Source organism: Lepidochelys kempii, chromosome 6 (assembly GCF_965140265.1).
Source record: "Lepidochelys kempii isolate rLepKem1 chromosome 6, rLepKem1.hap2, whole genome shotgun sequence".
In the NCBI taxonomy this organism is placed as follows: domain Eukaryota; kingdom Metazoa; phylum Chordata; order Testudines; family Cheloniidae; genus Lepidochelys; species Lepidochelys kempii.
Genome location: NC_133261.1, coordinates 23746363 through 23760670, shown reverse-complemented (window position 1 = coordinate 23760670; position 14308 = coordinate 23746363). Strand labels below are relative to the sequence as shown.

Sequence of the window (14308 nt, the reverse complement as noted above, 5' to 3'; positions counted from 1 at the left end):
ACAGTGGCTGGATTGACAGCCATGTCTTCCCATCTAGGGAGTTTGTGATACTTTCTAACTGGCTTTCTGTGCCTATTCACCTGCATGAATTTTTAGTCACAGGAATGTTTGTGGAGACAGGAAAAAGGTCACCCCTGTGAATACAGATTCACAAGAATTTGCAACAGAAACCATAATCAGCACTCTTTGGGGGCTTGGGAGCCATCCAATCAAACAGCAGAAATAATATGGTGACACTTAGGTGACCAATAACAGTGTGGGTGGCACTAACCTAAGCTACGTTCACAGTGACTAGTTTGCAAGGAAGTCTGTACTTTGAGCATTCCTATAAACCACGCATCTAGACATTTTAGAACAAACAAGTTAGTAAATACAGAGGCCTGCTGGTGGATAATTGGGCGATAAAAAAAATTAAGGCGTAGATTCTTTGCTGCCAATTTGTCTGCTCAGCTGTAAAAGTCACATACGTGCCCATTTTTAAACCCTTTTAAAGGAACCCATTGGCTGGCTAGGTTTAGCTTTGGCATAGGAGTGGAACAGGAGGGTTCTCTGGTGTTGCGCACAATTACCATGCTCTTTTAATAGCGATGGTTCTGTGCACACAGTTACTGCTAATTATCCTTGGTGGAGAGACAGCTTTGGCATGTTCAGATCTAGCTAACTGGGTTGTAGTGGGGTGGCTGCCCCAGTCCTGGAACAGGGGTTAAAAGCAGCCAAGCTAGGCTGATTGGAGTAGCTGACCACAGGTGTGGCCAGCCCAATCAGGCCACAGCTGGCCCTATAAAGGGGCTGCGAGCTTGGAGCTGGAAGGAGTTTCTCTTCAGTTCTGGAGGAAAAGGGTCTAGCTGCCTGAGATCAAGGTACCTGAAGTAGAGCAGGGTTGGGGGAAGGCAAGAGGAGCTGCGGAGCTCCAGCCTGACTAAACCCCCAGGCTGCAGGCCTTGTTGAAGGCCTACAAAAGGTACTGGGCCACAGAGGGGCAGCCCAAGGACAGGCAAAGGCAGCTGGTCCTAACCCCTTACCAATAATGAGTGGCCACTACAGACTGCCCCAGTGAGCAGGGGCTAGATGATGACTGGCAGTCGCCACTGAGGCAAGGTGGGTTTAGAGGGTTGGGGGTTCCCCTGGGAGGGGAGACCCCCAGTGTGGGTACTGCTGGGGCAGAACCCTGAGGTAAAGGGCACCGGGGTCTGGGAGGAACACGGGGGCCAGCGACAGGCGAGACACTGGCCTGGAGGAGGCGTTCCATATACTGGAGAGCTAATTCCTGAGACGACCAGCAGGAGGTACCGCACCAGTGAGTCATTGCTTTGCTACATGGGTCAATTCAAAGCATCCTTTAGCTTTTGCATGATCATAGACTGAACAAGATGACTCCCACCCTGGTCCAGCAAGCAGTAGCCAGATGCTAAAGGGATATGTTACTGGCTCGGCTGGCAGAGCAATAAGACAGAAGAGACTCCTGTAGAGCAACGAGGCAGGAACCTGTAGCCTCTCAGACAAGGCTCCTATTGACTTGCAGGGAACTGCAGGGTCAGCCCCAATGTAAGAGACCCTTCCGTCTGGGCAGGTGACTAACAAAAAGGAATGCCTGGATGACTAATAGCTGGCTAGAGGAGAACCCAAGCTAGACTAAGGAGCTGCTGGGAGGAAGAGGGAAATGCCCCCGCACTCAGCTCCATTGAACAGCCCATTAAAAGGACTGCAAGGCTGAGGGCAGTCAAGCATTATAACAACAAGAAACTGGCAAGACCTTTTGGAAGTCAGTCCAGCCCCATAACAGGACACTTGAGTTCTGGCTCCCTTTTCAGCCAGGCCAGTAAGAAGGGCGGATCTTTCACTGAGCAGTGCCGGGGAAGGCTGGATGTTGGGAGGAGAGGGGAGGCAGGAGAAAATGTTTTACATTTTGTTCTCTCTAGCTGGAAGGGAGACAAGTGGCTTATCTCTGAACGGCTCCCACCAGCCCCCTGCTGTCGCTGTTATTCACGTCCTTATGTAACAGGCCAGAAAAAATTCCTTCTCCACAGATGGCCTTTCACCTACTTCTACTGGGGAACACAGAGCACACACTGAACTTCTCCAGCAGGCTCCCGGGGCCCCGGGCAAACAAGTTCACCTGCATGGTTCCTACTGTTGCCTGGACTGAGTGCTTTTGCCCACCGGGTGATCTCTGGGCTGCCCAGCACACTTGTCTGAGATAAACCTGGGGGAAAGCAAGACCCTGGTCTTTTATTGTTAGGTTTGCAGGGCAATTCTGCTTCAAAGGGCCTAAAAGTAAGAGTTCAAGGAGGGGCTGGATTCCCCATCGTTTTTTACAGGCAATGGTGCCTACAGCAATGCAATCAGCGAATGGGCTGGGTGGTGTTTACTGAGTGGACACTGGCATCTCGACACACCAGATATGTGGAACTTGGTGACCATGCAGGAGTCGCAATAGCAAGGTGGGAGAGAAGAGGGAACCAACCAAACTCAAGGGGAAAACACAGCATGGAATAGCAATAAATGACCCCTGCACAGGGCGCTGCCTGGGCATTAGCGAACCCAGCCTCAACAAGTCGCAAAGGAGGACCCTGCTTCTCCACCTGGTATTTCACAGACAGTCCTCCTCTATCCCCAGGCTGAAGAGAGCTGCAGTTGTTAGGTACCATTCCCTACCCTAGCAGCAGCTCATTTGAAGGGTCACTTTGTATAGCCAGAGATGGAGAGACCTGCCAACCCCACAATTTTGGGCGGGAGGAGAGGGGAAGGCAGAAGGAGACGAGCTAGAGAAGTCTGCTCCACAGTATGAGAGGTGGATGAATGTTTGACTACCTTGGGTCAGGGACTATCTTTTTGTTTTGTTTGTACAGTGCCTAGTACAATAGGGTTCTGGGTCATTACCACAGTTCCTAGGCACTATAGTAGTATAAGTATTAAATAAGTTTAGCCCAGTGGTTTTTAAATCAGGGTATGCATACCCCTAGGGGTACACAGAGGTCTTTTAAGGGTACATCACTTCATCTACAGATTTGCCTAGTTTTGTAACAGGCTGCATAAGAAGCACTAGCTAAAATTTCATGACTTGTTTATACAGCTCTATATACAATACACTGAAAGGTAAGTACAATATTTATATTCCAAATTATTTTTCATAACTTTATGGTAATGAGAGTCAGCAATTGTTCAGTAATAGCGTACTGTGATACTTTTGTATTTTTGTCTGATTTTGTAAGCAAGTCATTTTAATTGAGGTGAAACTTGGGGGTACGCAAGACAAATCAAGACTCCTAAAAGAGGTAAAGTAGTCTAGAAAGATTGAGAACCACTGGTATAGAGTAGCCCAGTGCTTCTCAAGCTATCTGATGTGGGGGACTGGCAATTTTTTTTCCCCAATGTGCACACAGACTGGCAGCCGATGGCTCTGCGGACCACCACTCTGAGTAGCACTGGAGTAGACCATGGCACAGACAGTTTTTGTAGCCAGGGTGAAGAAGCAGATACTTTATACTGCCACCTGCAGGAAAGCAACAGCTCCAAAAAAGGGTGTGTTACTGCAGCAAAGGTGATGGTTCCAAGGGCTTCTCTAATCAAAAGGAATCTACGTGTGGGCCAGCGCACCCTGCTATCTGGTTGACTGCTACTGACTGTTCCTAGTTCAGGCTCATCTGCAGAGGCACCTTTGCCACGGTGCCCCTCTCTAGCCAACACTACCACTGTGCAAACCCAGCCTTGCTCTACACAGCCTATTATAACCTAGGCTCTAAGTCCTTGAGCGATCCCCCCTCTCCCTCTGTTCCTGCCCAGCAGTTACAGCCCTGCTAGGCAGGTTAGCTTTCAGTCCTTAGGAGCTGCCAGGATTGGGGCAGGACCAGGTGTCTCAGCCAAGGGTCCTCTTTTGTGGAGGAGGGTCCATCTCTGGCTCCCCTCAAAGGCACGTTACAAGCTCTGTTTCTTTCAGATGGCCAAGTTGCCAGGGGTTGGTTCTGGGCCCCTTTTCCCTCCTTTTGGGTCTCTTCCCCCTCAGGACCTGCTGTCTCAGCTGATGCCATAGTGGGAGCTGACTGGTCCTGCCCTGGTATGTATGGCACACAGATACAGCGCACACCCGGAGAAGACTGGGTTGGTTGCTTTCCATTTTCACTGCTGGGAATAAGAATTGTCATACCCCTTACTTGGCTCCTGCTGAAATGGAGCCAAACAAGGGCCCAGCAAGGGGCTGTGTTCAAACTCCCTCATTCCTCCCCCTTCCTGCCCCAATAAAGGGAGACCCATGGAATTCCTCTGGATGCACATAAAGAGCAACAGGCCCAGCATGGCAGGGTGAGGAATGTTTAGTGGCTGGTGAGCTCCTCAATAGCAAAACCAGGAGCTTTCAGTAGGAGAACTGGGGCTATAGGGAACAAGAAAAGGAACTAGTCTAAAGCCAAGTTGGAGAGAACACCCTGAAATATTCCACTTGGTGACATGGCCCTTCCTTGTCACAGGGCTTTGCTCTGCTTTACAGCTCCTGTGGCTACAAGGCCCAGGCTGTATTCAGCATTATGAATAGGGGCTATGTTGGGTGGGATTAGTACGGTCAGATATTTTAACAATCTTGCAGGTGGTGGCTTTTGCTGGTTTAAGGATAGCCAGAAGAACTACTCCCTGAAGCATAAACTTACCCTCCTTGTATGCCTCCCCTGAATATTCCACCTGCTGCACAGTCATAGGCCTGCTCTGGTGCCAGCAGGATAGTGGTGTTGACAAGTGGTTACAGCACCACACGTGTAGGCTTAAGACATTGTTGCTTTATGAGAGGAGGAGGAGAAGCCTATAGAGTACTGAATCACGCAAGAAACAGTCTGAGGGGACCTAACACGAAAGGAATGCTATGAGGGACTTATGGGAGATGTGCACATGGCCTTTTGGTTGTTATCCATCGCAGGCTGTAAGGGGAGTCCTCTTGCTACATCTGTCTGAGTATCTACTGGGGTAGTTCTGTGTGATAGGGCTGTGCAGTTTGATGACCTGATTGTGTAGGGGAGTTACCAGGGTGGGCTTGGGAGGTGTGTAGTGTGAATGGGCAGCTATAGCCCTTTTCTCATATGCTCACATTTTTTTTTGCCAGGGTGGCAAGGTGGTATGTGGCAAATGGTGACCCTGTCCTTGCTGTGTTCTCCCCCCTCACCAGCAGCACGGTGCTTGCCAAGAAGCCCAGGTGCTAAGTATACTCCCCTCATACTCACTAGTGAGTTAATCCTCTCACCCCCAAACCCTCTAACTCCAAAAGCGATCCCAGGGAGCAGCAGCTGTGGTACAGGAAGGGGGTGGGGGAGTTTACTTCTTCATCCCCTCTGTCCCTCCCCATTAGAGACCTTGACCCCATGAAAAGCTATGTTGATACATCAGCAAAACCAAGTGGCAAAAAGGCAAAACAGCTCATCCAGAACATTAGAAGGAAAAGAGCCTTGGGTATTTAATGTGGTTTTAGCATGAATGGTTTTGGCAGAGATGGGCCACCACAGAATGGCACAATCAGGAAGTTCTCATGCAGCACTGACCAGACCCAGCATCAGCCCCCTCTGCCATTTATACTCCCTAGGGGTCATCCCAGGCACATGCTACCACTTCAATCACTTTTCTTAAAGGTCAGCTATTGCTCACATTAGCCTTTTGCCCCCTTTCTCCTCCTTGCCCATATTGCTTGCTTAATGAAGAGGGAGACAGCTATGCTGTATCAGAGGAAGGCTAGCCTTGTAATTGAGGCACTGGCCTGGCACTCAGGAGAGCTAGGTTCAAGTCCCCACTCTGACACAGACTGCCTGTATGACCTTGGGCAAGTCACTTCAACTCTCAGGCCTCAGTTTCCCATCTGTAAAAGATAACAGTTCTGTTTAGGCTGTAAGCTCTTCAGGGCAGGGACTGTCCTTTGTGTGTGTATGAACAGTACCTAGCACAATTAGGGTCTCTAGGTATCACATTAATAGAAACAAATATGTTAGCACTTGGAAGAGGGAAGACAGCCAGGACAAGTACTTGGACCTAAAAAGGAGGGAGGGAGACAAGTACTTGGACCTAAAAAGACCAAGGAGGGAGAAAAACTGTCCAGGGTGATTCCCACAAGAGGCAACTGAAGAAAGCAGCAATGTTTAAGCAGAGGCCTAGGACAAATGTGTTCACTGAAGAGCTCTCAGTCTGGAACAGCATCCCCACTGGAAATGGTGGAAAAAAAGCCTCCTAGATAAGGGATCTAGAACTAGAACAGACAAGGCACTTGAGAAAATCCAGCAGGACACAAACGGTTTGATTAGGTGACTAAACCTACTGGATTATCTGCAATTTCTATCGCTGTGATTAATTAGGCAGCATGCCTTAGGAATTTGGCAAGCACCTGGGGGCCAGGCCAGCTCTACTAGGAAGCCAAAGCAACAGTCTGCTATATTGTTAGGTGTTGGTATGGATAGGTGCCCACCCCAGGCAGACAGAAGAAGGTAGAGCAGCAGCCATTACCAGGTCTCCAGCACGATGACACAGCAAATTCAGCAATGTGGTTGCCCTTGGCAGGGAACGTGCCAGCCCCCTAAAGCAGAAAAATTCTACTGCTACCCCTCATTGACTGCAGCAAAAGCCTTAAGCTCCTCTGTTTGTGCAGCTAATGCAAGCCAAAGGAGGAGCATTATATACAGTCTGTTGCACTCGCAGTTCTGTAATGCAGCCTCCACCCAAGCCTGTTGTAGCCACTCAGCACATTCCACTTCAGATGAACAGCTAGGCCCAATCCTGGCCTATACAAGATAATTGTGATTCGTCTCCCATGCCCTCAGCAGCATTTACATAGCAAGTGACCCACTTCCACCTCCCACACAGTTTTCCCTTAGGGAATCCTCATGTGCCCAGTTCCAACCAACACTCCCCAGTTAGCAAGGAGGGAAGAGAGCCACTCCGGCATTTTAACAGACTCCCCTTGTTATGGCACTGACTGAAGTACAATTGTTGTTTTAAGGGTTTCTGTGTCAAAATGGAAAAAAAAAAAACCACAACCAGCATCAGATGACAATGTCCCAAGGCAATTCACCCAGCTCAAGGAGAGCCATTAAGGATAAACCCATCCCAAATCTGCTAACTGGGCTGGGCTTTGTAGGCCTCACCACTTCCAAACCTGCAGTACAAAGTAGCAACTCGTTGACCATAGCCATGTCAGGGGATTCCTTTGTGCCACGGGAACACAATGATTCCACAGATCAGGGCAGCCAGATGTCCCCACACACACAGGGGTTTGTGTGTCTCTCAAACTCACACACAAAGGTGAACAAACATCCTTATGGACATTTTAGTTTTGCTTCTTCTGGGGCAGGGGTGGGTCTGAAGGCAGTCGAGCAAGATGCAGAGTTTTTAATCACTGTAGACTAAAGGAGCTAGGTTTTGGTTTTGAAAATCCAGGGATGGTTTGTATCCAGGCTCTGCTTTACCAGAGCTTGATATGGTGGTGGGGAGGAATCAGAGATTCTAGATACCAGGCCTGGCTGAACTCTAGCATTTACTGGGCAGAACATGGCTGCTGATGTTTTCACTGTATCAGGACAATAAGGTTGACAGCATAGGCAGGAGTTCAGGAAGGCAACTGAATCTAATGAGAGACAAATCAAGGGTGACTTCAACTCCCTGCATATGACCTGGACAAGTGTCATGGCAGGACAAGGTGTAGGGGAATAAACACCTCTTAGCTGCTCCAGGAAGCAATAATTGTTCTACAGCCCACACAAGGAGAAGCTAGTTTTGATTTCACCTCAGGTACCATCTAGAGTTAATTCAGAATGTAACTATAGTTGAACCATTGAGTACTAGTGGCCACATACAACTATTAAATGTGACATTCCTGGTGTGATTGTACCAGAGACTAGTATTGAATATTACAATTTAGAGGGGAGGTGAAGTGTACAGGAACTGGGTGGTATCCCTTTAAAAGGTTTGGGAGCCCTTTAGCAGTCCTCCCTGTTTTCTATTGCAGAGGCTACCAGAACACAATAGAGCAGCTGCATACATGTTACTCTTGGGGGAATTCTGCACCACTGCACATGTGTAGAATTTATGTCCCACACAGATTTCTTTGCTTCCCTGCAGAAAAATGACATTCTGATGGGGAAGCAAAGGGAAACCACAAGACCAGTCATGTGACCCTCCTGAGCAGTATGTTTTGGGTGCCTAGGGCTGCCAGCAGAGAGGTAATTCACTGTGGGTCAGGGGAAGACCTGGCTGGTGGCTCCTACCCTGCGCCAAGCTCAGCTGCTAGTCCTGGCTGGGCTTGGGAGGACAGGACTTCCTCTTCCCTTGCACAGCATCCGGGGCAGTGTCAGACCCACCCCCAGATTTCTCGCTTGGCTGTAGGAAGCTCTACAAACTCTTCTCTCTCTCCCCCCCCCCCAGCCCCACTTCCCTCATGTGCTTCCTGCACCCATTGCTCATCAGCTGCAGGGGGAGGGATCGCTGTACAGGGAGCTGCTCCTGCATCTGTCCAACCCCTGTGCATCTAGACCAGACCTTCCCATGGAGCCTCACCCCCACCCAGAACCCCCCTTGATGAGCCCTACTCCCCCAACAAGCCACCCACACCTGGATCCCCACCCCTCTCCCCCACTGAGCTCCCCACACCCAAGCTGCACCCCCCCCTCACCCACTAAGCCCTAACCACCTTTACCTGGACACCCCTGCAGAGTCTAATTACTGTTGCACTAGAACCCCCAACATGCCTCCGTGCGTCCAGATCCCCCCCGCACCTAGAGCCCTGACTGAGCTGCCCACACAGAACCCTCTCAACCCACACCTGGACTCCACACTTTGAAACTGCCTTGCTGAGCCTGCCTGCCCACACCTGGTGCACCTGGCACAGAGGGGCAGGGCCCTGGGGTGTTTCTTGGTCAGGCCTGGTCCTTGTGTGGTGTCAGTGTTGGGGGAAGCCTCATCATTGAGTGTGTCCAGGGGAGGTGGAGGGGTTTACAGAGTGATATCCCCCCCCCCGTGCAACCAGTGGCCTGTGTTCTCCAATGACATGCTGGAGCTCCCACATTTGACAAATAAAAAACATTTACAGAATTTTAAAATATTGTGCACAGAATTTTTAGGTGCAGAATGCCCTCAGGAATGATGTGCAGCAAGGCTTTGTATGTTTAAATATAGATATAGATAGTGTCATTTGGAACCCAATTGCATCTGTGTAGCCCCCCCCCGCCAATATTCTTAATGTTATGTAGCATGCCAAGATGCAACAGGAGGGGATTCTAAAAATAAAACAAGGAAGTAGGGCTTAAAAACAAAAAAAAAAAAAAACACACAACCCACCACAGCCCTGAAGTCAAATGTGAGGCAATTCAAATCCTTAGACTCAGACATGGGATGTGTAAGTAGCCTCTGAACTAAGTCACGAGAGGAATGCATACTCCCTATACTTGAAAGGAAGCAAGAAGGCAAATAGACCAGTATAATTAAATGGAAAGGTTTTTGAGCCAAGCCATTAAGAAAATGGAAAGCCAGCTCACTTGAAGCCAACAAATCGATGTGTAAGGAGAAAATTAGGAAAGCCAACGTGAAAAGCAAATAGACACAGATACAAGAGAGAGAAATGGGTTTCCTGTGACAAGATTGGTGGGACAGGGATAGGGAGTAAACAAAATAGTTATGGAGGATATGAACGCTATGGAGATGCTCAGTGGATTTCTTAGCACCAATCTCCACCAGAGGAGGTTGGGGAGATACCTACTGACTTTTCTCAGACAATAAAGATGCATTATCTGCAACTTTTTCTTTTCAACACCAGAGTTTATGATAAAAACAACAAGTCACCAGCCCCAGATGGCTTACATTCAAGAGCTCTGATGCAATTTCAGTGCACCCTGACTAAGCAGCGCCGGATATATGCCTCAGCCGATCCAGGGCCCCCTCAGTTCCTTCTTGCCAGCTACTCCGACAGAGGGGAAGGAGGGCGGGTTTGGAATGGATATGAGCAACACATCTCGAACAATAGTTAAAGGTGAGTAACCGTCTTTTCTTCTTCGACTGCTTGCTCATATCAATTCCAATTAGGTGACTCCCAAGCCTTACCTAGGCAGTGGGGTTGGAGAGAGATATCATGGAGTGAAGGACTCCTGAACCAAATGCAGCATCACCCCTGGACTGCTGAATTATCGCACAGTGGGGGGCAAAGGTTTGCACCGATGACCAAGTCGCTGCCCTACATATCTCCTGTATGGGTACATGTGTCAGGAAAGCAGATGATGAAGCCTGAGCCCACTCCACCCTAAGTACACTAAACTACACTAACTATTAACGACTAACAACTATTAACAGGTATTAAGAGAGAAAGCTAAGGAGAGTGGAGATCAGCTATGCTGCGCTCCACAGTTCCAACAACCGTCACGGGTGGTAAGAAGGAACTGAGGGGGCGCTGGGTTAGCTGGGGCATATATCCAGTGCCATGAAGGTGCCACTCCAGGGGGTGCCTCAGCCAACCCACCGAGTGTTGCTGGGGTAAAAATCTTCTGACGATTGTGCACATACCTAATTGGAATCTATATGAGCAAGCACTTGAATACAAACCATCAGGCTTCAGAGCATAAGCCAGTCAGTCACTGATGAGGTTAGGAAGCAGCTTCCATTATGGGCAAGGTATTCCATAAATTGTTGATCTCAGGGTTACCTGCACTTCTCTTAAGTATGTAACCAGACAGTGCTGGATTCAGGACTAGATGGACTATCAGCATGATCCACCATGGCTATATCTAGGTGTCTCACTCTTGCACTCAAGGGGAATGTTACGAGGGCTACTTACCACTCCCTGCAGGCTTGGTGGGATCAGCCCACAGTATACAGGGATGAAGGTGCTGCAAACACAGGCCTGAAAGAGAGAGCACAAACCCAGCATAAGAGATCAGAAACATTTTTGTAAGAAACAAACCAGGACCTGAAGACAGCAATTCCCTGGGAAGGCTGGCTCAGCCACCTGCTGGATCATCTGGAGAGAGGTGGCCTGTTGACCAACAGCAACCTGTTCAGAGAGTCTTGGCTGTGGTTATATTCTAATGTGACAGAATTTTGGAACAAAGACCAATCCCTCAGTAATTCTCCAACAGAGGAGGGAGCCTGCAGATAACACCTAAGCCAAGGGTGGCCAAATTTTTTCGCCTGAGGGCCACATCTCGGTGGGGAAATTGGAGAGCCATGAATGTAGGGCTGGGGCAGGGAGTTGGGGTACGGGAGGGAGTGTTGGGTGTGATGGGGGTGCAGTGTGCAGGAAGGGGCACAGGGCAAGAGGCTGGGGTGCCAGGTGTACAAGGGGGCTCAGGGCAGGGGGTTGGGTGCAAGAGGGGTTTGGAGCAGCTCTGGAGTAGCAGCGGCATACACTGGGGCCAAGGCAGGCTCCCTGCCCTAGCCCTGTGCCACTCTGGGAAGCGGCCAGCATCATGTCCCTGCGGGAGCGGGCTCCTTGTGTGGTCTTTGCCTGTGGGTACCTCCCCCGAAGCTCCAATTGAGCACAGTTCCCCATTCCTGGCCAATGGAGCTTCGGGGGAGGTACCCACAGGCATGTGGAGCCCTCTGCCCCTCCCCCCCAGGGGCTGCAATCCCACAGGCTAGATCCAAAGCCCTGAGGGGCTGGATCCGGCCCATGGGCCATAGTTTGCCCACCCCTGACCTAAGCGGTGGAATGGGGGGGGGTAACAATTTCCCCACTCACCTGAATCAGCTCCTCTTTGGAATGGAACTCCGACAGGATCACATTCTCTCCATCAGAGACCCGTGTCAGCGAGATGCCCAGGCGTCCTTTAGCCACTTCGTGCCCATTGTCTGGCAGGGTCTTGTACAAGCAGCTGCGGATGATTTTCACCAAGTTGAAGGATGGGTGTAGAGGGCCCAGGAACCTCTTCCGGGCTTCTTTTGAGACCTGAATGATATTAGCGCCCGCCTCACCTACAACCAAGATAGCCAGCAAACGGGTAAAAGATGCACCACGAAACTCGAGGGAGCCAGGGAAAAAGAAAAAACCTTACACAGTGGACAGTCACTTTGTGTGATGGGAGGTCACGGAGCCTGATCCTGGAGCCAGATCAGTTAGTTTTATGACCATTAACAACATCTGTAATTATGCAGCTCAAGATAGAGGTAAATGAGATTCATTCTTCAGGAGCATCAGGTGATCTGCCTTGAGATTAGAAATATTTCCAACCCACCCCACTCTGTATATTTCTAGCACTGCATGGTTGCACTGGTGCATTATCCCCTCAGCACAGACAGAGTCAGCCCAAGAGGCCAGTCCTTAAGACAACACAGATCTGGTCAGACCCTGCTCATCCATCCCCTCCATCATCTATACTGGCCCAACTTTACTGCCATCCCATACATTCCTGCTGGTAAAGCAGAGTGGCATTTAGCATTTCAGTCCTGTGGGAAGTTGATATTGCAACACTTGTTTTCATTTCGGATTGGGACAAAATTTGAAAGAGGTTATTTTTAATGGAATGAAAAGTTTCTTTAAAAAGTTTTATTTCGGAAGTATCAAAACATTCCGAGTCAGTTTGACACAGCATCCATGTAAGAGGCAATGGTGCCTTATAGAATTTGTAATTCTGATGTCCCTTGTCTCCCTTACTGACTAGGATCCTTGGCTGCACTATATCTCCCAGAAACACGCCATGTGACTTGGTCAGAGGGGAAATGGCAGCGCATCATGGGAAACAGCTTGGTTCAGTTCAAACGGAAAGGTTTCCATTCAGGTGTACTCAACCTGAAACATTTTCTTTTTCCCCGACTGGGTGGGAGGGGGGTTAGTTTAGCCAAAAATGGAAATTCTTATGGAAAATTTCAAACTGAAACTTTCAGTTTGCAGAACTTGCATTTTCACTTTAAATGAAATGAAAAAATTCTGGCCCGGCTCTACATGCAGGTTTCCTGTGGCTTGCTACTGTGCTTTGTTAATTGGCATCTGACAAGTCAAGTCTTGGGGATAGGATCAGTGTTACACAAAAGTCACCTCAGTTAATTGCATTTCCTATCACATACCTCTCCCCCAGACTGGGGGTGAATTCTCCTTATTTTTAAAGGGCCATTGTCTCATACACCTGGTTTATGCTAGCCTGACATGTGGGAATAGACTCCAGAGTTTACCTAACCCTTCCCCTTTCCAGTACGGCTCTTTACTAGCCAAATGTAGGTCTGGCAGGTGCATCTTTATTAAAGCCAGCAGCTGGGCCACCCCTGCTTATGCCCATGGATTGACCTCCAAGGAAACTCCTTTTGAGGGAAATTGCCTAGTTTGGAATGAACCTTCCTGCTACTAATAGAAATAGTAAGTGCTTTCAAACCATTAATTATCCTCAACTCTGTGAGCACCACCCACATCTCACATGGGGAAACTGAGGCAGCGAGGTTTAGGCCACCACTTTCCAAAAGATCTTTTCAACTTGTCTACCTCAGTCATTTAGGTGCCCAACCGGAGACACTTGGGCCTCAATTTTCAGAGTGCTGAGCACCTGCAACTCCAGTGGACTTCATATGAGTTGCAGGTGTTCTGCACCTCTGTAGATCAAGCCCTAGGACTCTCAGGTCAGGCACCTAAATGACGGAGGTACCTAAAGTTATCAGAGCTTTTGGAAAAGTTCAGGGCCAAGTGATTACCTAAGACGTCTGAGAGGGAGCATGCTCATGGCAAAGCTGGGATTCATACACAGTGAGCCCTTGCTCCCAGGGCTCTGCTCAGACCCCACCTCTCTAGATTTACCACCTCACCTTGCTCCCCCTTCCACAGACTGGAGATTCAGCCTCTCCAGAGGGCCAGAGGTCAGCTGGCCACCCAGACCTAGTATGTGACCATCAACCCATATCACCAAGAAGTCAATGAAACAGACACTATTGACCTAGGTTGGATTTGAATGAGGGGCCTACAAAGGAAAGACTCCATATCCCAGTTTGTAGGGCACTGCTCTAACAGACATTAAACGAGTGGCTAAATTAGACTGAAACAGAAGTCATGGGGTGAAATGGGGAGTGCTGCTCAGCCAAGCCTTGGAGCAGTCTCCCGCTGCTTTTAGTAGAAGAGAGGGAGTTGTGATTAAAAATCCTTCCACAGTTCCAAGCCTAGAAGGGAACATTTAGAAAAGGTTCAGCTGGTGAGCCACGGTCTAGGATTTGATTTGCTGAGCGCTGTTACAGTCCGATAGCATGACCTTGTGACGCTTTCCCTGTGGAGTGGTTCCACCCCATTTAACTTGGGCTGCTCTGGAGAAGGACCCAATGGGAAGCCTGCTTCAACTTTAGCACAGTGACCTAGCTGGCACTGGACAGGGATGCAGCCATCTCCCTGCAG

General features: G+C 49.2%; 1 protein-coding gene across 2 annotated transcripts in view; it reads right to left on the bottom strand.

Moving 5' to 3' along the window:
• PNPLA2 (patatin like domain 2, triacylglycerol lipase) overlaps positions 1-14308 on the bottom strand; it is a 51911-nt gene that overhangs the window by 11675 nt on the left and 25928 nt on the right. For both annotated transcript variants that reach the window (XM_073347160.1, XM_073347159.1), the window contains exons 2-3: positions 11684-11916; positions 10781-10846 (exon numbers count right to left, since the gene is read on the bottom strand). In XM_073347160.1, the coding sequence (XP_073203261.1) occupies positions 10781-10846; positions 11684-11916 (299 nt within the window). The remainder of the gene's footprint in view (positions 1-10780; positions 10847-11683; positions 11917-14308) is intronic.